General features: G+C 40.0%; 2 protein-coding genes across 2 annotated transcripts; one reads left to right on the forward strand and one right to left on the reverse strand.

Annotated features, from left to right (window-relative positions):
* On the forward strand, positions 1-16721 carry LOC134521931 (F-box/LRR-repeat protein 21-like). The gene is given in 7 exon segments (XM_063349068.1): positions 1-240; positions 3888-3983; positions 8051-8111; positions 8114-8500; positions 9879-10001; positions 10698-10869; positions 12177-16721. Coding segments are annotated over 6 exon segments (1449 nt in total). The 5' UTR covers positions 1-240; positions 3888-3921; the 3' UTR covers positions 12821-16721.
* Positions 16145-21389, reverse strand: LOC134521932 (myeloid protein 1-like). Its single transcript, XM_063349069.1, has 7 exons — positions 20736-21389; positions 20105-20237; positions 19078-19229; positions 18356-18526; positions 17494-17608; positions 16776-16927; positions 16145-16335 (listed from the first exon to the last, which is right to left on the reverse strand). Exons 1-7 carry the CDS (start codon positions 20779-20781, stop codon positions 16145-16147), a joined length of 960 nt encoding a protein of 319 aa, XP_063205139.1. The 5' UTR covers positions 20782-21389.
* Positions 21390-22678: the final 1289 nt, after the last annotated feature.

A 22678-nucleotide genomic window follows, 5' to 3' on the forward strand; every position in this document is an offset into this window, starting at 1 on the left:
GGCCCGCGCGGGCGCGAAATGGCGCCCGCCGTCACGTGCCGGGGCTTCCCAGGGCGCCTGCGCTGCTGGGACGGCGCGACCGCGGCCGGGCGCCGCCGGCTCCTCCCCTCCGCGGCCGGCGGTGCGGACAGGGCGCTCAGCTGGACGGGAGGCTTCGGAGCTCTTGGCGGGTAACCCCCCCCCACTGCTCTGCGGCTGGCTTCGGCCCTGCCACTGCGAGGGAGCCGCGCCCAGGCGGCGGTGAGCGGCGGGGCGGCCGCGGCGGGGGGAAGCCCCCTGTGCGGCGGCCGGGAGGGGAGAGTGCGCGGGGTCCCTGGGAAGGCGGTGCGGGGCCGAGCCGGGTCGGGTCGTGTCGTGTCGGGCGGGCAGACGTTTGTCGCGCCCAGAAACCTTAATTCTCCCTGAGCCGTGAGGAGGCCTGACCTCGGCAGGGCTCCCGCTTGCGTGTAGCGTTCGTCAGCCCCCGTCCCCGGCCTGAGGGGAGGTGACCGGGCAGGGACCCGGCCGCGCTCCCTCCCCTCAGGGAGAGCTGAGGAGGACATCTCTGGGAAAGGTAATGCCCTGCCGCGGGCTGCCTTCGCTCCCAGACGCCTTGTGCTGAGGTAAAACAGTGTGGGAAGGATTTTATGTGCTTTACAGTCGGCTTGTTACCGCTCGAAACTCCCCTGGCCGTCCCCACGCCGGCAAAATGACGGGACCGGGCCCCGGCGGGGTGGGCGTCCGCCCTCGGGAACAGGGTGCTAGGATTGCTCCGGGCCGTCGGCTGGAAAAGAAGGTGGTTTGTTTTTTTTTTTTTCCATGTGAAGAGCTTGAATGGCTTGAAAGTCGGGTCTAAAAGTTTCTAGAAAACCTGTAGAAAGAATGCTTTTTTTTCTTCCTGCCGTGTGATGTTTGGGTGAGCCCTCGAGAGAACTCTTCAGATGTGTCATGTAGTAAAACAAGGGAAAGCTTGAGTGTTGTTCGTGGTCTAAAAGCTGTTCAAGTGGGGGTGGTTTCTTCTGAAAATAGTGCATCAGTATAACACGAATAGCAAAGTTTGATCACCTAACTAACACTAAAAGTGGCAATGCGTTTGTATTTCTTCACTTAATGCAAGCATTAAGATGTTTAGCTGAATGCTGTTATTTTTAGGTCTCTGAGGCTTTGTTGTAAACATTAAAAATGTGATAAATCCCTCGAGAGAGAGAGGTTTGGTTTTGAGAAAAAAGAGGATTGATTTTTTAAAAAAAAATAATAATCCTGTTCAGAAGCAAAAATGCCACCCACTAGAAGATCACTGTGTCCTAAATGAAGGAAAAAACTTAATCTTGGAGCTCATCACGCTGAAGGACTAGAATATTCTGAAACTTAAGCTAAAAATGCATTTTTGATCTGTGTTTTGAAACATACTCAGCGATTGCATTTGAGGCTGCATCAGGAGTTCCAACAGTTTTCCAGCGCTGCCTTTTTTGTGTACCGTGTCTGCTGCACTTGTTCCCCAGATGGACTCTGAATTCCTTAATGTTGTGAGTGGGTGACCTTGATACTATCACTGAACTGTGATTATTTATTTTTTTTTTTAAAGACACTGTGATTAATGTGGCAAGTATTTCAGCTGTTAAAAGGCAGATCCATAAACATTAATTTCCAAGTGTTAGAAAGTTAAAGCTTAGTGACCATGATGGCTACTTTATCCTGGCGGATTTCCAAGTTTGAAAGGGTTTTTTTTATTTCTCAGAAACTTCATTTCTGCTGGATTTGGTTTTTTTGGGTTGGTTTGTTTGTTTGTTTTGTGGGTTTTTTTAAGTGTCTCTATTAGAAACCTGATTTTATGGTGTTTTGTTTTATTAATTCCTGCTGAGTCCTGGTGTTGAGAACTGAAAAGGAGAATCTACAAATTGGAGAAAGTGGTTATTTCTTTGTGGCTTGAATCTTTGTATAATAATAAAACCTCTCTTTTGCAACTGTAGCATGGGAAGCAGTGAACAGCTGCTGTCTTAACTGAGCCACTGCTGACCATTCCTTAGAATCCCCTGCCAAGACCCCATGTCATGGGAGAGATTTCATCGTCTTAATTTTAGCAGAAGTTTACAGTTCTGTTACCAGGATAAGCTGCAGAAACAGTTATTTAACTTGAATTTTTGTGGATCCCTGTTGGGTTTTGCAGATTTGAGTTTGTTTGAGTAGGATAACATGCAGCTGTGCAAAATACTTGATCACAGGACGCTGAGGTAGTAGAGTTTATAGAGGAGAACAGCTGTATAGGGTACTGAACTAATATTTAATACTTTGCTCTACACAAATGAGGATTATGAGTAGATTTGAGAAACCCCATCAGTTGCCAGAGTGTTTAATTTCAATGACTGTGCTGCTGCTGTTTATGTTTGGTAATAATTTGGCTAACTCTACTTTAGACTAACAATTCACTGTTATTTACGTAACAAGCATCTGTGATAACTAGTTATTTTTTGTCATAAACATATCTGTTTACATGAGCTGACATGGTTGCAGCTGCTTTGGATGGTTCTTGTGGCCTTGGACGCTTAAAGGAAGCATCCTTAGACTGTACACCTGATTATTTTTGTTGTTAACAAGAACTTTCAGTAACTTTTTTTTAAATGTAGTATCCAAAATTTTGCTACTTTTATCTGCAATGTAACATATAAACTCCTGTATGCTGGGGGGTTCAGGTCTGTGAAAGGGAAGCTCCCTTCATCAGGAGGCAGTCTGTAGTTAGGAGGTAGTATTCGCTGCTATCAATAACCAGCCCAAACCTTTGTGAAGTTCAGAAGCCTGCTGAACGCTATAGCTAGTCTTTATTGACTACATTAATAGAACTATATTTGATACATTTCTTACTATAAAAGGACATTGCTGTCCTTATCTTAATTTTCAGATCTTATTTTACTATTAACGATTACTTTGCTTGCACCCACACTGAGAAGTGTTGGAGAGAGTACTGAAGTCTTGAGTTTACAACAGATGGAAGGGTATACTCCCTGTCCCCCCATGATAGGCACGTGAGGTTTATCGTGCGGAGGATTTCAGTTATTTGGTGTGTTTTTATAAAAGCAAACTTAGTGATGTTCTTGTGGGTAAAGCTTTGAATGATTACTTATGATGCGGGACACACAAACTTACCTGTAATGTGGTATTGAAAGAAAATAGTGTGGAGGGAGTTAGGGGACTTCTAATCTAAGCCCCCGTGATGTGGTTGTTGGTGATACACCTGCCAGGTTGTCCAGGCTGTCATCTGCTTTCTGGGAGCTCATAAACTGGGAGGAGGCTGCAGGCTGGGAGGTTTGTTGTTGATGGAGCATCTCCTGTCTTCCTTCTTGCCATGTGACTGTACCCAGGGCTGCGCCGGGTGGGGATGTCAGGCTGCTGCACGTTTGGTGGTAGGAAGCTGTGCCATGTGGCCTCTGTGTTTTCATCATCTGTTGCATACTTCCCTAGGCCAACAGACAGCCTTGCCAATGAAGGGCAAAAGGCAGGAAAAAAGATTTGGGTTTTTTTTACCTGTTCTCCGTGTCTCTTAGATTACATTAGTAGTTATAGACAGTGTTATTAGCCAAACTTTACTACTAATGGTAATGATAATGCAAATATTGAATAACTTACTGTTTACATTGTACTCTTGGCCAGTACAATGCAAATGTAATTGCAACACGTTTCCTATCAGTTTTACGCTTAATCTGAGCTCACACTTCTATCAATGACACAGTATTTGCAATGTAGGATAAGCTACCTTGTGTTAAAATGATGCCCTCAAGCTCCTTTACTAAAGCAAGAAAATGTGTAAATTGATGTCAGCTTATTTTCCTATCATTTTTGCGTGGGATGTAATACAAGGATTATTTTTTTTTCCCAAAACTAATAAAGGTTTTTGTGGCATTTTATCTGGACAGGAGGGGAAAACAGACAGATGCTTGTGAGTGCCCCATGGCTGCAGCTGCCTCAGTTCATTCCTTTGTTGCCTATTGTAACTTGGAAGCATTCTTTAGGTAAGAAAGCTGCTTCAAAATATGTCATGTGGTTTATAAACTTACACTTAATATGCTTCTGTGTTGAATCTTTCAATTGCATCTCAGTGTTTTGTGCTCTCAATGATAATGTTATTTATGTGTTCTGTTTACGTGTGTCATAAACCTGCCTTTTATGTGTTAGAAACTGACAGCACTTTTTTAAATGAATTTTATGTGCTGTGCCAAGTTAGCAAAGGGATAGTCTGCTTGCTTCACAGGAGAACATGTAATATTTGTAGACTGACTGTGCAATACAAGGCCACTATAAATTACAAACTTCATCAGATGCCGTCTGTGAACAGAGTTACTAATGTGTATCAACTTTCTAATTATAAAGAAGCCTGGCTACACAGATCTTAAATTTTCTGATGTGCGAGCTGAGCAAGAGCATTACTTGCACAGATTTCAGTACTTGAGTTTGATTTTGCTTAGGAGATAGGGGCTGCTTATCCTATTGCATTCCTAATTAACATGTGTATTACACCTATGTTAAACTTTACAACCATAAAGCTAATATTAACTGGGTAGTTTTTCAAAAGATGATGATATGACCCAGGAGAATCTAAAGCCTCGTGTCTCCCATCTTTTAAAGAAAAAGATGGTTTCTAAAGATGTTATTACTGGCTGAACACAACAGTTTGTAAACATCTTCAGCTTCTAATCTACTTTTAATTTCAGATCTGTCATGATTTAGTAATATATGCATTGCTGTTCCTGTAGCTTTCCATTAAAGCATCTTCAAATAATATAAAATGGGTAACTGAATTTGGAGGTTTGAGGTATATTTTCTTATAGCAAACCAAGGTACTGTTTCATAATAAGATACAGGGCAGCTCTTTCGTATTAGTATATGGGAGCATATTTGTACATCATTGCTATCTCTTTTTCCAAGTAGAGTTTAATTAGCCAAAATAGTTTGTTTACTGTCAAGATTATCATGATGCAGTAAGCATACTTTTGGAGTAAAAGTGGGTAATGTTTAAAGCCAAGAGTCCTTAAATTTTAAAATATTAGAAGTCATATCTTTAACTATTTTGATGTATGTGGGGTTTGGTATATGGTAAGCTGCAAAAAAGTTAATGTTTCGTATTCAGGTTTGTAATTTCTCTAGGTAATATTCAAGAATTCAGAGGTGTATCTGTGTTGCATGAGAGTACTGATGTGACTAAAATTGTAGATAGTGCAAAACGTAGATTTCTTACAACAATTACACCTTCCCATTAGTTAAATGATAGTTTTCAGATAACATCTGGTAAAACTAATTGCCACTTTTTGTTATTCTACTTCCACGTCAGCCTTGCGGTACAGTGTGTACTGTTCATCTCAGTCTTTGTTCCAAAACTTAGTCCCTCCAGTGGGTCTCCCAGACATTGCAGAACAGTTTTTCTTTGGTCGGTGGCTTCACAGGTCAGTTCATCTTCTGGGACCCGTCCCTGCCTTCTGGTTAAGGAATCCATGCACACATACAGGATGACTCAACAGTGGGATGGATGTTCAGATACCAGAAAGGTGCTGGTAACTTGACAGGAACTTCCACATTCTTTGGAGGTATGTGTGCATGTAAACCTCTCATTGAATGCTACCTGGATTATATCACATGGAACTACAATGTAGTTAACTTCAGTTGTGTTTTAAAATATATACTGTTCATAGTTTAAGTATTCAGAACAAAATAAGCATTCACATTTTTACAGTAAATATTAGGGCTTCAAGTTTGGTGAAAAAAATTGTGATATGTAACCAATGGAACCTTTTTCTGGCTTTGCATCCCACATTGAGTAATAAAATTAAATTCTGCTAAAGTACTGCAATGTAGAATACTAAAAATAGAAATTCTAGAGTTATGAGTTTTAGAGGGATGCATTAACAAGAACAAGTTACGGCTGCGTTCCATCAGTGAGAGCATGGATACTGTGTATGCCATGCATACCTTGTTATGTCTCTTCCTATGAAGAGTCTCAACTGGATATACTGCATCTGGTCTGTAGCCTGGCCTGTGGTTTAGGGGAACGGTGTCCTTTCTAGTAGTTCTCAGATGCCAAAACTTCTTTGTGGGAGTCAAAACAGCACCCATGAAGCTCGACTAAGTTTCAAATAAAGTGAAAATTTCCAATTTTTTTTTTTCCAGAAACTTACAGTTTACCAAGATGTTGCAGAGTTACATGAGAATAGCAAAAGCGTAGAGAAGCTTCTCAGACAACAGCATTTGTGTAATTTCATTTTTTGTTCTGGACTTTAGTTTTAGGAAACAGGTGAATTTGTAATTCCTCCCAAGGAGGGACGAGGGAAAAAAACCAAAACGAATATTTGACTGAAGCTAAATTTAGCACGGCTGTGAGAAACTGGAAGAGAGAGTTATGTAATGGTTAATTACTACATCCACCCATAATGCTTTGGAATGCCCATTCATTGTGTGACTTCAAGCACTCAAAAGTCATAAAACACAGTTGTGTAGATTATAATTTGATAAAATTGTCAAGTAGCAAAATATTTATTCGTGTTAAGCTTATGTCTTCATTACATTAGTAACACAAATGTATTGTTTAGAAATACTGCCTTGTTTTGGAATGTATTGTTCTTCATTCTCTTTGACTTGCTGCCTTTGCTTGTTAATGCAAGGCACGTGTATCTATTGAGGGATGGAAAACTTCCATTATTAAATATAAAGAGTGTTACAAGCTTGTCTTTCTGTGCGTATCACCTATCCCTATCATAAATGGAACTGTAAAGAGACTAAGTGAAGATTTCTGGAGACTGCTAGAATGAATTCCTTGGTAATTGAGATGATTTGTCAGGAGGACAAACAGTAGAGAAGCTGGTCATACGAACAGCTCTTGATTAATTGGCTAGGTTGTTCTTTCCACTTCTCAAAGAATGCACATGCTTTCTTTTCATAAAAGTGGAGTTACGCTTGTGTGTCAGACACGTAATCAGCCATACAGATTGGGTTTTTTAAGTTGGGAAAAATGACAGATAAGTTTTCGATAGGATAGTCTGTATTTTGGCAGCCGTTTCTAGATTTTTGGTGTCTCCCCTTCCCTTTGCCCTGAAGATACCATGGAAAATTTTCAGTCCAGAAAAAGCACACTGTGAAGGTTGCTGTGGGAGATTTTTCAGTAATAATAGATAACATGTTCTGTTTGTTGTTGAAGAATGCATGGTTGCTTTGAAAATGTTAGCTTCAGTCTGGCTGGGAAGAGGTACAGTCTGGCTGAACACCTCATTAGTAGGGCACTTGAGATGGGGCCTCATCCCACTGTAAAATGAAGTAGCACTTGAAACGGTTAACTCGGTTGTTGAGAATTGACTGAATAACAGAATTCAGTCTAAAATGGTCTTGAGTAGATTGCACTGCTTCAGCATGCAAAAGCAGAGCTTTTCCTTATGCTGCTCTTTTCCGAACTCTGTCTCACGTGGCAACGGTTCCTCAGTCAAGTAGGTTCATGCATTTTGCTATATTCTGGGATTACCATCTTTTTCTCTTGCTGAAAAACAGCACGTGAACCTCACTTACTTGGCCCTGTTTTGATAATTGGTCTCTGAAGTTCTTTGTTGTTAGTTGTACAGATGTTTTTCCTCTGCCTGGCATGATTTAAAAAAAAAAAAAAAAACAAAAAAACAACAAAACCAACCTAAAACAATAAAGCAAAGCAGTGGGGGAGGTGGGCAAAGCTTTTGAATCTGTATCTTCTGAATGCATCTGTTCCAAGTTCATCGTTATTTAAAAAGGGAGTTTATGAATTGGGTTCTGTAGTTGATAAAATTCTTCTAGAAATCATGAGTAGATTCTTTAGTTTGTCTGTTGAATTTAAACATAAACACACATAATTTGCTACTGCTAAACTAAATTTCTGTTAAATACTTCTTTTTCTACTTAGTGCTTGAAACACTATGAAGTACTAACACATAAAATGACACTTGGTAAATTAACAAACCCAAATTCTTTGGATTCAAATCAAGTTGTACAAAACAAAAGGTATCAAGAAAGACAGTCCTTGGTAATGTCTGTGCACTGGATATTGATATACGGACATGCCTTTTTTCAGAGACCTACTGTACGTGAGACCTTTCAGGAAACTGCAGTTTGAATCCATCGGATTGTTACAGTACCTGAAACCTTCACAATGAAGAGAGCTAGGCAGAAAGTTGGGGTTGAAAATGAAGCTCCTCAAACATCACAGAAAAGCAAAAAGCAGAAAACTTGTTTATATGGCTCAGTGTTTGGTGAATCTGACTTGCACACCTCGATGGACTGGGGAAGCCTTCCGCACCATGTTATTCTGCGCATTTTTCAGTTTCTACCTCTAGTAGATCGAGCCAGGGCATCTTCTGTTTGTCGAAGGTGGAATGAAATTTTTCACATCCCAGATCTCTGGAGGAGATTTGAATTTGAGCTTAGCCAGCCAGCCACTTCTTACTTAAAGTCTACACATCCTGATCTCATTCAGCAGATTATCAAGAGGCATGCTGATCATCTGCAGTATGTCAGCTTCAAGGTAAGTCTTGAATGAATGGTGGCTTGTTTTGTCAGATTACTGTGCATGACATATGCAGCTTCTCTGTCGGATGGCTCAAGTGTTGTACCTGGGAAGTCTTAGGTTTAAAAATGCAACTACTGCTGTAATTTATTTCCACACGTGCACATGGGTTCCTTCCATTCTCTACATTCTAATCTCTACAAAGTAAAGAAAGAGCTAATGTCATACAATACAGTGCTGAAGATATGTTTTCAGAATATGGAGAATACGTAGTATCTGTGAATCAATGTTAGTGGCAATCTGAGTTGGAAGACTATTGTGCAGATAGATGTTACTTACATGTGGAAGCATTTGAGGAAATAAGTTTGTGTTGTATGTATAATTTACTTACAAAATAGAGCTATGCAGTGAAGAACATTTTGAAATTTAAGAACCCTGCTTTGAAAAACTATGAGTAAGGGAGAAAGATTCTGTGCCTGTATATTCAGGTGATTGACATATAAGGACATATTTAAGTAATGGTACACTTGATTTAAATGCAGGCTATGTTTGTAGTCTCAAAATTGCATGAATTCAGACTTTTCATTTGAATACTCGGTAGAGTTCACTGTTTATCTGAGGAGATCATAGTTAGAATTATAGGCGCTTTGTTCACTTTTAATAGAAATTTCTTAAGAGGAGGTCATAGTTCTAAGCTGTGAAGGAAAAGCAGAAGAAAGCATTGATATTAAAGCCGGGTGAAAAACAGAAGCTTCTTTTTCTCAGCACTGTTAGTGGTTTTACATTTGGAGATACTGTGACTTGCTTGCAGAGCAGTTAATGGATAATCAGGTATTAAATACCTGTAACTTCTACACTTCATATGACTGATTATCATGAATTAGCATTATAACATCTTAATGCAACTTCTGTGCTTTTTCAGCTATTCTTTTATCAGAGCTACTACAGAGGAGGAAGGTGAGATGAAATAGTGATTTGTCCAAAGTTAGTCATCAGGTTCATAGGTGAATTAAGAATCAATTCATTATTCAAGATGCAAAGGTGTTGTCCTTGCCCCAAGAGTTTAGAATTGCCATTTAAAAAAAGGTGCATACTTACCACTGTCTGTTATAACACCAACACTAAAGTTGTTTAGGAAGGCATGAGGTCATTTGAAGAGAAGGCTTAGATTTAAGCTCTCTGATCATATTAGAAATACCCAGCAGTCATACTTAGGAAAATTTTCTAATAGTAACTTTTCTGAAATTTCTAATTAATGTTGCGTTTTGTCCTTGTGGTAAATAGTCTGGTGCAGTACAGCTGAGTGGATGTGGACCTTGCAGTCTTGAATATCCAGGATGCTGTTTTCTAAGTAATAATAAAGAATGACTTCATGATTTTTAAATTGCTTTTATAGGTTGATAGTAGTACTGAGTCTGCAGAAGCAGCTTGCAACATCCTTTCTCAGTTGGTGAACTGTTCTATCAAGACACTGGGTTTGATTTCTACAGCAAAACCAAGCTTCATGAATGTCGCTAAGGTAATGTTCTGTGAACTGTAAATAGAGTTACTTAATTCACTCCTGAACTGCTTTAGCTTTCTTATTGTGTTGTTATTTGGCTGATGGTATTTTTATGAAACAGTCTGTATTTATTGGCATATCTTCTTTAATTTGTGACATCTGTTAGTATCAGGAAAATAGTTAAACATTGATTCCATTCTTTAAATCTAGTAGTGTTGATACTTTGTGGTGTAGAGATGAGGAATCGTTAGAAGGATTGAGCTTCCTCGTGTCAAGATTTAAAGATACAATGATTACGTGCTGCAATATGTTAAAATATTTGGGAGGTTTTTTTCTTTGACTCTGTAGGTCACAGCAGAGTTACTTTCTGGAAAATAAAATAAATACCGTTTCCTTTTTTCTACAGATAAATTCTAGATACTTCATGCCCATCATTATGTCCACTTCTCCCTGGTTTATTACCGCGAAAAGATAAATCAGAGTGGATGAGTTAACTACTGAGTGTACAGTTAATTTTTGTCACATGTAGCAGTGTATTTTTAAACAAAGATGTCCTGTGTTCAAATAAGCCTTTGTTACAGAAGAAAGGGGATGCCTAAGATGTGATTATTTTTGTAGTTTCTGTGCATGCAAAACCTGAAGTTTAGATGCTGAAGTTCTGCCTGTCTTTTAATAAGTTAATTTTTTTCCCCCTCCTTCAATTTCTCCAAACAGGCTCATTTTGCTTCAGCACTGACAGTAGTTTTTGTGAACTCCAAGTCATTATCGTCAATCAAGATAGATGACACACCACTTGATGATCCTTCCTTGAAGGTTCTTGTTGCTAACAATAGTGATACTCTAAAACTGCTGAAAATGAGCAGTTGTCCTTATGTATCACCTGCTGGTGAGTAGTGAATATATATGAAAAATGTAGTAGTAAAGTATCATAAAACAATAGTCAAGAGTTAGTTTGAAACAAGTGATTCATAAAACTTTTAGTGCTCTTCTGAGTCTCTTAGAGGCCTTTTATTGACCTAGTCTCGGCTTTGGGCAGGATGAAGGGGAATAAGAATTGTGTCTTTGTGTTACTGAATGAGTTGGATTAATGAAGGTGGAGGTGCTTCTTGCTTTACTGTGTCTTCTAGAATCCTGGGGATTTTTTTTTTACATTCTTCTCAGCTGCTTCAGTACCTCTCATGATAGGCCTTGAGGAGGAAAAGCCACCAAAATTAGTGCAAGCCTTTAACACATGTTCCAAGGAGTTGTTCATTGTCAGTTCTGTGTAAGGGTAACCAAACGCGTGCGACTCTGTAAACTTAACTGGCATTCTGTGGGAACACACGTGCAAAATCCCTGACCCTGATGAAAGCAGTTGTCAATAACTGTTTTGTAAGGTGCTGTGCGTTTAACTTACTGAGCAGAAGTGTTATACTTCAAAGATACATTAAAAAAAACCACCATGGAGTGTGTATTAATTTCAAAAACCAGTAGTGCAAGACTAAGAGACTTTCAGTTTCTCTAGTGCCCTCGTGTGTCCAGATCTGGTAGTACAAACATGCTAATTTAGCATTGGGTGGTGAAGGGCTCAGTCCCTTCAAAATAGAAGTTGAGAGCTTTTGAGTCCCTTCTCATGTACCTTTCTCCTGAAACCCTGGTCCTAGGGAAGGGGAATTCTGGTCTGGTCTCCTTCCTATATTCTTATCAAGAGTCTACAAAAGGTGTTTTAATCTGTGTACGTTGTATTCCAACAGATTAAGAGCAGTTACGTTGTTTATGCCTTAATTCAGGGAAGGATCTGTTTTAGCATAGCTCTTAAAGTACGCTACTGGTGGTCATTTAAATAGAATGCTTAGATGAATGCTGAAGGAAGGAGTATTAGGGAATAGTGGCAACTTCAGCTGGACCTTACCTGATTTCAGCTGCCTCTTCAAAGCTGAGGAAATTCTGCATAGGGATGAGCAAAGAGGAAAAAAGATATGCAGATCCAAGATGAATGTGACTAGTTAGACTTGCTGCTTTTACTGATAAGTGTTCATGGCCAAAACACCATAAAAGGGTGTGGATATCTAAACTTTATCATATTTCATGGGGTTTGGATGTAGGCAAGAATACTTGAGCCAATAGAATTAGTACCTGCTTGAGCTTTACAGCAAACAGCTGTGCTTATATTCACTTGTTGTTTTACAGAGTAACTTTTTTTTTGTTCCTCAGGAATTCTTTGTGTTGCTGACCAGTGTCATGGACTTAAGGAGCTGGCTTTGAACTACTATATATTAAGTGATGAACTGCTACTGGCTCTTTCAAGTGAAAAACATGTTGATCTTGAACACCTTCGCATAGACGTTGTGAGTGAAAATCCCGGACAAGTCGAATTTCACACTATTAAAAAGCAAAGCTGGGATGCTCTTGTTAAACACTCCCCCAAAGTCAACATTGTGATGTATTTCTTCTTATATGAAGAAGAATTTGATGCTTTCTTCAGAGAGGAAACCCCTGTTACACACCTTTACTTTGGTCGTGCAGTCAGCAAAGCAATGTTAGGTCGTATTGGCATGAATTGCCCAAGGTTAATTGAGTTGGTTGTGTGTGCTAATGGACTTCAGCCTTTGGACGATGAACTTATTCGGATTGCTGAGCGCTGTAAGAACTTAACAGCAATGGGACTTGGTGAATGTGAAGTAACTTGCAGAGGTTTTATTGAATTTGTTAAGATGTGTGGGGGCAGGCTAACCCAGCTTTCGATAATGGAGGAGGTACTGATTCCAGATAATGATTATAGTTTAGATCGACTTCATTTGGAAGTCTCCAAACATCTTGGAAGAATGTGGTTTCCTGATATGATGCCAACATGGTAAATTCTCTACATTTGTGGGTAAACTGGTAGAGTCAGGCGTTGCTTTCTATGCAAATAAAGAATTTAAAAATGAAATATGAAAACTTAATTTCCAGATTTGAGTTTTTGTACCTTGAGAACCTCTAGTAGCATAACAGCAAAACATTCTAGAATGTTAATGGTCTATTGAAATAGAAAATAGATTAAGTGTACTTAACACTTCTGAAAGTACGTCTGTGGTTTACAGGTGCTTCAAACTCCAGTGAACTTGGGCTTCTCTGAGCTTCGATTTAAATGTTCCATTCACATTAAAGAATTTTTTTTTTCATGTCTGTTTAGTCTTTCCAATCTAGTCAGAAGAGGACTATAGAAACTTTTTTCCTTTAGCAAATCTAACCTTACGGGAAGCTGAATACAACTTGGAATTCATGGAAACCATATTACTTGTCATGTTTTATACAGCTATTTTTCAAAATATTCATGTTATAAATGTAAAAACTTGTACATTAATATACTTAACACTAGCCCAGGTTACTCAAATATATAATCTATCTTAAACTCATGACAGGATATTAAAATGTTCTGGTAAATAAGCTTATACTTACAAAAAAAAAAAAATTCCAGTTTTAAATTGCACTTTAAATAACTTTTGCCATATTAGCTAAACTGTATAGACTGCATTGTACAGTATGTTGTTATTCTGTCTTATGCATTAAATGGATGGGAAAAAGACCTTGTTAAAATTAATTAATTTAAAAGTTGGATCTAGACTGATTGATTGTGTGGGTGAATGACAGAGCACTCTGGAAACTGCCAGAGTATAAGGAAAAACTTCTGGGTTTGAGAAAGTTGAAGTCTCTGATTAGAGATTGACGTCTGCATGCTGTTGCATGTTCTCATTATTAAGAGAAGATATGAAGGATGTCATAAACGTGGCTAGTGAGAAGGAAGGATCAAATGGAATACGGTTGTCTTTGATCACTTTCCATCTGAATCAAGGGTTTAGAGCACTTAAAAAAAATATATATATATTTGCCAGTTAGAGGCCAAAATGGCCTGTGGTAATCCTGCCTATATCTCACAGAGCTGTGCTGTAACCCCCGATTTCTAGAGTAAGGATTGCTGGAGGTGATCCTGAATTTTTTGTTTCAGGACTGTTTAATACTTGTTGCTATTAATTGATTTTTGAGGAAGCAGGTGTTATTTCTTTATTTTCGTTAAAGGGGAAAGGAATGGTGAGTTGATGTGAATTAGAGTATGTATTTTTGTGTTGACGTTTTGCACACTGTAAACTGAAATGCATCATATACAAATTTTGCTGTAATTATTTTCATGCTGTAGTTGTTCCATCTTCCTATTTATAATGAGAAGTCTACGTTTGATTTGCTGGTAGTATTTCTCACATCAGATAAAATGTCAGTTTCTTCCACACTTACGCTTCTCTACTGCAAAAATAACAGCTACAGGGTTAAACCGCCATTGTTTTGGACAGACTTGTTCCCAGTTGCAAGCTAAAGGATTTAAGATAACAACATATGAGGCCTGTCTGACTTGGTATTGCATTATTGCCTGTTGCACAGTTAAGAAGCATCTGACTCTGGTTACTAGCACCTGCTACCCAAGCACTTGCTTCTGTAATAAAGGGGGTTATAATTGTCTTTTAAACAAAAGACTGAAATATTTCTAAACAGTATTTGGTTTAAGGTGGGGTTTGCTTTAAATGTAAACATAATAAAGTGGTCTAATACATGCACTGATATTAGATTTTTATCCATTTGTTGTTGCATCACGTCCTCCCATTATGCAGGGTTCTGTCCTGTTAGAAACCATCTACTTGACAAACCTGGGCAGAGGCAGTAGAGATGATTACCTGCTGGATTATAGTGAATTAGTCATTGCCATTTCATGTTCATGCCTCAAACTTGAGGATTTTTGACATGCTAAAACTATAAAATGGCATATGGACAATGTTGTAGATGGTTGGTAAGTCCCAGAGTCCTCCATGTCTCTAGCCAACATAACAGCATTAATGAACTATCAAACACTGGTGGCTATATCCAGAAATGCAGTTCAGGAGGAAACTAAAATGCTTTGAATATTGTCCCTTTCTCTGTCCCTGTTACTAAAGCAGATTTTTCTGTGAAGTCGTGAATGTTAGCTTGCTCCAGCTCCAAGCTTCTAGTAAAATGGGCCTGCATTTTTTAATGTTGTGAATTTTGGTGTGATTTCTTTTTTTTTCCGGTGCATTCACTCCGCTAACTGATCTTAACAAGACCTGTTGATACTTGGGTTTATAACTAAATGTCAACAAAATGGATGCATTGGTCTCAATGTGAAATATTGATTGCTCACTGGTAGAGTGGGAAACTAATTTTAGTTCTTTTCATTCATTAGTCGGTCATCCTTAATGACTGTGGTGGAGGTATTGTGCTTGGCAAGAACCTCTGCAGGTAGCTGCCTGCTGCCACTACTTCCTGGTATCCCTTGTGTAGCTGGGGCTTCAGAGCTCTGCCTTGTCCTGTCTGGGGCGAGGTTTGGCTCTTTTATTGGCTTTTCCTGGTTTTACTGCCCTGCAAAGGCTTTCTGCAACCCCATCTCTGAAGTGTATAATGCAATCATACAGTTTGTTAGAGTAACAAGAACCCTCAAAATGAAGCACAGAACTTCCCCCCCCATGTGCTAAGGAGATTTGTAGGGTCAGTAGGAAGTCCAAGTTGCAGTGAGAAGCTAACAGTAGTGCACCTCTTCTGCCACATGAGGGGGTGAGAGATTTCATGCTCCCTGACTTTTCAGACTCCTTGAGAAAGCTTATAATTAGTCATTGTTAATTTCTGGATTCTCTTGTAAATGCAAATTCCAACAAAAACCTGACTCTTTTTTTTTTTTTTTTTTTCCTTGTGTGGAGTCCCTTTTGCCACCCAATAGAGACACTGGTGGTTCTGGCATGACATCTCTAAACAGCATATTTTATTCCTTGTGGAGTGTTTAAATAAATTTCCTTCTACTTCTCAGTTCAGGTACCTTCAAAATCTAAAGTAATCTTGTTTGCCAAGGTGTAGTTCGTCAGTTAGCCCAACATACAATGCTTGCAACTATTACAGGTACTTAAAAACCAGTACCAAACTGGTATCTGGAGTGTGTATCAATGTTAGCACCTTGCACTATTGTGTAAGGCCCAAAGTCATATCGAATCAGTAGTAACATTGTGCATATTGTGTAACTTTTTTAATTATGTAAAATACACTTTTTCTTTCCTTCCTTCACTGAGATGGGCTGTCCACATGATAAAGAAAAACAACTTTTGGATGCTGAGATGAATTTATTTGGAATTTACTGCATTTCCATTTCACACTTTCTGCCCTTTCCCCCTTTCAAGATTGGAAGTAGGATCTGAGTGATCGCAGTTCTCAACATGAATATGAGATGTGATCCCAGGAAACACTCTTTGCATTGGCAACATTTTCCCAAGGATTTGTCCCTTAGAAATTCTACCGTTGTATCTGATGGGATGGATGCAGAGTAGTTTTACACAGAAGCCTGGTGAAAACAAGAGGAGGGAAAACATCAGATGACCGATGAAGCCTTTGTTTATCTGTACTAACTCTATTTCTGAAATATTAATGTTTTCTGTCTTGTCCTTTCCGCTGAGATAGCAATAGTGCAAATACCAAAATAGCAAAGACACTGTCATCATAAAAAAAACTAGAGATAATGGTTGGAGTTGTTGGCTTGGTGGAAGAGGGAAGGTGGGAGGCAGGGAGAAGGTGGGAATTCCTGCTTCAATAAAGAGAAGAGCTCAAAAACATTCTGTGAAACTGAGTTATTTGCATTGTAACACAGGAGCAAAAAGTTCGGCATGTAAATGGATAGATGATGCAGTGTTTCAAAACATGTACCTTGCTTAACTGCTTGGCTAGCTGCAAGATAATACATCCTGTATGACCTAAAGACATAGTAAAGGAAAACTAGCGGTTTACCTGATCCCCTGATTTGGACTCCATCATCAATGGCGTTTCCGTTGTGGAAGAATTTAATGGGTCCCGAGAGCTGGCCAGAAAAGGGAGCGTACACGGTTGCTCCATCAGAACAGATGACATCCACACCCGTGTGCTTTCCTTTGCCGTTGCGTCTGAAAACAAACGTGTAATTAGAGAAGTCTCTTGTCAGGCCTGAAGTTATATAGAGATAGATCAGTTAGCAGGCTGCAAGATCTGGAGATGCGTTGTTTTTGTACCGAGACAGCATTGACATAACTGACTGGCTGAAGAATCTATAAAAAGTGTTTTGGTGTAGATGATGCAATGCCATGTAGGGCTGATGGTCTGGTAGAGTTGAGGTTTTTCAAATTGGAAGCGGGGGGGGGAGAAAGCCTTCTTCCAAGCCTTTAAATAGAACTGTAGAGTCTCGGAAATGGTGGTTGGCAGGTACCTGTGGAGGACATCAAGTCCTTTCCACTTGAGTCAAGCCTGTTCCCAACACCAGGTCAGGTCAGGCACGGCTTAGCCTGGGTCATAAAAACCTCCAGACAGAGGTTTTATGAGCAATTTGGACAGCCTGTTCTGGTGGTGTAGTGAAAATGTTTCCTCATGTCCAACCTAAACCTTCAAAGCTGTAATTCTTAAATGGCTTCAACAGAGTTCAGCTCTATTTCAGTGGAAAAGCAATAAAACCCCACAGATTCCAATTATATAGTACCTTGGAGCTCCATAGTATCCGCAGCCGTAGCGATCACAGCCTCGTATCTCGTTTGTAGGATTCCCGGAGCACACTGTTGCCCAGTGACTGCCTTGCTGTGGGAATGGTGGAACAACTTGGAAATACAGAAACACAGCACATCGAAATTAATTTTTAGGTTCTGTTTTAAGTGCCGCATGTTTGTAACTACTATGTTTTAATTTTAGTTAGGTAGGAATATAGTGGAATTATATCCCATGCCTGTAGTTAGTTGTTTCCTCCACAAAATTTGTCATCCTTTAGGAAATGTAAATAGAATGTACACATAAAATTGGATTGTAACATTTCTAGATTAGGATTATCTCATATAAGGAATGTGCTTTAAAGAGAAAAATTCAAAAAGAGCATCTGAGGGTTGGGAAAAGATTTAGTTTTGTTTCTTATTCTATGCCCAGGCTGATGGGACTCGACCCCTCAAGTCATAGTCCTCCATTGCTACCAATGTAGTATTTGTAATTGCAAACAATCATCCTAAAATCTGCTAAGATGCGATACTGAAAACGTTAGTAGGTAAAAGCACGCAAGCAGAAGAGATGTCTGACTTGGTTTATGGCTGAGACTTGATGTTGCTGTGTCATGGCAGGGCAAGAAATACAGCTTGGTAAGCTGATACGTTCTCCCTGGAACACTGCCTACAGTCCTCTTATACTGTATTTATAACGCGTATTTTCTTTCCTTTGGATGTTGCTGTCAGGGAGAACATAAGACAGAGGGGACTATTGCTATTTGATAGTGTTGTCCTTATTTGAAATTAATTAATAACTTAATTTTCATTTATTATACTACTTATTCTGGTTGGTGGTGTTTGCTTTTTGTTTTTTACCAGGCGTAAGTTGCTGAGTAGGATCGGAGTGGTCGCAGTTCTCAACATGGATGTGAGAGATAATGCCAGGAAACACTTTCTGCATTGGCAGCATTCTCCCGAGCTGTTGCCCTCTGTGGATTTGGCCGTGGTACCGGATGGGGTGAATACAGACCAGCTTCACGCAGTAACCTGGAAGAGACGGGGGAGGAAGCGAGGTCAGGAAAAAGCAGCTGCATCTGTCCTGGGGGTGAGCGAGAAACCTTCCGTGCTGGTGGCCTCTTACTGGAGACAGTAATGATGAAGCAGAAATGTGCTCAAGGTACCAACAGTCCTGAAATCAAAATTACTTGGATTGTTATAGAAAAGAGGAAAAGAGGGGAGTGGAAAACAGGGTCAGGAAAACATCCTCTCAGCAAAACTGAAGGCATATTTCTGTACTGTATTTTTACAATTTCCTTTTTTTTTTTTTTTTTTTTAATATGGGGTTGCTGTTTTCCTGCTACCTATTTTTCAACTCCCTTCTTCCCTCCTCTCCAAGAAAAGCATAGGAAAAGGAATACATCCTGCTGGTGCTGATTTCCGATATCTCTTAGCAGCGGTCTAGTTGTGCTTCAGTGGAGGAACTAGAGAGGGTGTAAGGTTAGTTCTGTGGCTTCTTGAAGAGCCACAGAAAGCTTACTCAAGTAAATAAAATGATTACTTGTGCGTGCCTCACAACGCATCTGCTGTTAATTACTTGCCTGATCCCCTGATTTGGACTCCATCATCGATGGCATTTCCATTATGAAAGAATCGGATGGGTCCGGAGAGCTGGCCGCTAAAAGGAGCGTACACTGTGGCTCCGTCAGCACAGATGACATCCACACCCACATGCTTTCCTTTGTGACCGTGCCTGAAAACAGAAATATGTAATCAGAGAAGTCCGTCAGGCTTACCTTTATGTACAGTTAGATCAATCAACGCAGAGCGATAGCTGAAGCTTGGCTGACAAAACTTTTGCAACTCAGAAATGAATAGTGGCTTCGATCCATCTTTTGTCATTGCAAAATGGTTGTATTACTCTGACGTTCTTCAAAAAGGGGGGTGAAATTTGAAATTTTAAGCGTATTTTTATTTTCCCAAGTCCATAGGGTTATTCCAAGCTGTGATAGAGAAGTACCCCTGTTCTACCCCAAAATACATCTGTACTGGTGCGAAATAGAATCTTATGTTTGGCATTTTATCATTTAGAAACTTGGAAGTTGCATGGTGAGGATGGACACTTACAGTGCCTGGGGGGAGGAGATGTGAGGAAAACACAGGGAAGGCAGGAGTCATTCTACGTATAAAAGCATTTTTCGGGGAAATAGGACCCGTTCTGCTGTGAGGTACCTACTTAAAGCCAATGATGCTGGCAGACCTTTAGCTTGTCCAAATTAATCTACTTACCTTCCTGTAAGCTGTTGCTGAATGTTAGTTAAATATCTGGTCCATCAACAATAAGAATAAATGACCCACATCCTTGAAAAACTTTCCATTTCCTTTACTCTGGCTGCTAATTCATGTACCGGTCTCGCTTCTTCCCCTGTGCATCAGGTTAGTAGCAGTGGTATTACTGTACTGCGAGATGGCCAAGTAACGTCCCAAAAATGAGCAAGAGATCCCGCAGACAACAGTATTCTCTCATTCTAAGTGTCAACTCTGGTTAAACTTCGCTTTCTCCCTTGTGAATATTTAATTTAGGAAAGCAAGAGCAAATCCCACTGCTCCAGACTCCCGCTGTGTTACCTGTCAGCGCCGAAATAGCCACAGCCGTATCTATCGCAGCCCCGGATCTTGTTGACGGGATTCCCGCTGCAGATCTGTGCCCAGTGTTTGTGTTGTTGTTGGGGCGGGTGCGCCTCCAACTGCTTGGCAAAAACTTCACGTGCGAAAGAGGAAAACGGAGAAAATTCAACCATGTTCTTAGTACAGTACACCGGAAAGTGTTAAGGTGCAAAAGAAGGTGTTTAAAGTGGAAGACATGAGCTCATGGGAGTTTATAATTTCAGAAACTGGAGGTAAAAGAACATTGTACAACCTGCTTTATATTTTTGATGCCTTTTTCTTGAGGTCTTAAAGGTACGTACACTACAACCAAAGCAAAGCTGTAGATAAACATTTTTAATATTAGTTTGTGAAATAAGTCAAACCACTTTGACTTTCTTCATGAAACCTCTAAAGGCTTCAATAAATGACTCCAAATGCACACCTAATTCCATATTTTATAATAGTCATAACTGCGTACATTATTGTAATTCTTCATAAAACTGGATTGGAAAAAACTTTGCATTATTTATATTAGAGCGAATTTCAGTAATTCATTCCTGCCTGTCTAAAACCAGTCAAGGTCAACTGCAATATTTCAATTTCAACTCACCAGTGGACACCAGGCTGACCAGAGCGACCAGACTGAGAGCTGGCATCTTGTGGCTGTTCCGCTGGTGTTCTTTGACCGAATCAAAGGCGTTGAGCAGTAGCTGCCTGGGGTATTTATGTGTTTTTGAAAAGCCAAGTCTGGGTGTCTTGGCCAATCGATCTTGAGCAAAGTATTACAGCTCCGGACAGATGGTGTTGCCATATTAGGCACTGAGGATGGCTACAGACTCTAACAGTTGTTAGAGCTGGTTGGGAAAGACGGATAAAATAGTCTCTTAGCACACAGTAACAGATGGAAATGGACAATCCCACATTTCAGGAAGCTTTGGTTGAACTGTTTCTTAACACCTTTTCTTCCCCCTCCAGAAGCAAGGGCGCACTTAGGCCAGAAATAGTTGGAACCAAGAGTCTGGTCCAGAGGATTGAGTTGAAGGGAAAAGATGGGCGAAACTCCATGGTGGATGTATCCAGTTTGTCCTTTCCTTCTCATTCCAGTACCCCTCCCCAGGCGTATGTGCCCATTAGAGCTTTCTAACAGAGTGACAGAGAACACATGGAGGTGCAGTGTTCGGTGTAGCATGAGCATTCACTTAGGCTAAGAAATACAGATGCTTTTGCATGGAACTGTGTCTTTTTTCCTGTTCAGCTGAAATTACCACCTAGCCTGGGCTTAAATCCATGAAGTCTTTTCACTAAAACCCTAATTTTTGACAATTAAATTCTTATTAAAACATCTTCCAGTTCTGAAACAAACAGGTGCAAACCCAAGTGGCATGGCATAACTGACATGGAGTTAAAAAAATCTAGCTTTTAAAATGATTCATTTAGTATCTGCTTGATTTCAGCTACTGTACTATTAAGCAGGTTCCTTAGTGTCTCTCTTAATCCTTCAGTTTGAGTTTTCCGCACTACTTACAGAAAGGCATTAGATTTTCTTTATGGACGTGTCTCAGTTAATATGGAATTTAAATGAGTCGTGGCGCTTTCACCTAAACTATCTGATATTCCAAATTACGGAAACCTCTGGAAGTCCTGCACATCTTATTCGGAGCAGAAACAGACGTCCCTCTGCCCCGCCTCTAGTTTGCATCGAGTGTCGGTACATCGCGTTTTCTGAAAACCGCCACGGAACAAGCAGCTGGAGATGTACTTTTTGCTCGTGGTTCCAAGCTTTTTTTACGGCCACTATTTAACCCCCAAACAATCTTTTATCCCTCCCCGGGGTTATTACAAGTCGCTTTGCTGGTTTTACCCCTGCTGCTTTCTCCCCCGTCCTGCCAGAAAGAGCTGCTGGTTTTCACACTCGCAGCCACCAAACAAATATTTATATAAAAGTTACGTCCCCTCAGTCTAGTTTTGATGAGTTTTTTGCTTATAATTTGCTAGTCTAATAGTCTATTTGCTAAGCCTGGGCTTACAAACGATACAAGGTGCTGGTAAGAGCTCGCAGCGGGTGTTGAGGATTTGGGGATGCTGCTTCCCCCTGAACTGAGAGATGGGGCATGGGGGTTTGTGTAACCTTTGCCAGAAAGAGCCTTTGTCACTGCGAGCTGGGAGAGCCGGTGTAATATTCGTTCCAGGATTATTCACCTTCGCTTGGCACACGCTCTCCATGAACCCCCTCAGCTCTCTTTGGCAAAGAGAATCAGCGAGGGAGGTGGTACGCGTGGAAGCTTTCAATGAGATTTCATAGCGTAAAGGTAGTAAAGTATTTCTGAGCTTGGCTAGCTTGATATCAGCTGCTGTAAGTTTTTTTTTTCCTGCTGGAAACAAAACCATTTAAAATTACAGACTTTATTTGGGTGGTGCCTGCGCACTCCCGTTTGAGGGGTCTTCAGTGAGGTTTCTGCAATAATGATGTCTCTCAACCAGATTTTATTTCTGATTTACTCCTGGCTACCAGTTTGCATTAGTAAAGGTTTAAATATCTCATTATATAGATTT

The sequence above is a fragment of the Chroicocephalus ridibundus genome, chromosome 11, assembly GCF_963924245.1.
Source record: "Chroicocephalus ridibundus chromosome 11, bChrRid1.1, whole genome shotgun sequence".
NCBI lineage: Eukaryota > Metazoa > Chordata > Aves > Charadriiformes > Laridae > Chroicocephalus > Chroicocephalus ridibundus.

Excerpts from the sequence above, each read along its gene's own strand:
- LOC134521932 (XM_063349069.1), bottom strand. The coding sequence starts at position 20,781 with ATGCCAGCTCTCAGTCTGGTCGCTCTGGTCAGCCTGGTGTCCACTG. Across the intron at positions 17,609-18,355 it reads TACTCAGCAACTTACGCCTG|TTGTTCCACCATTCCCACAG; the intron begins GTAAAAAACAAA and ends TGTATTTCCAAG. Across the intron at positions 16,928-17,493 it reads GGATACTATGGAGCTCCAAG|ACGCAACGGCAAAGGAAAGC; the intron begins GTACTATATAAT and ends GTTTGTTTTCAG.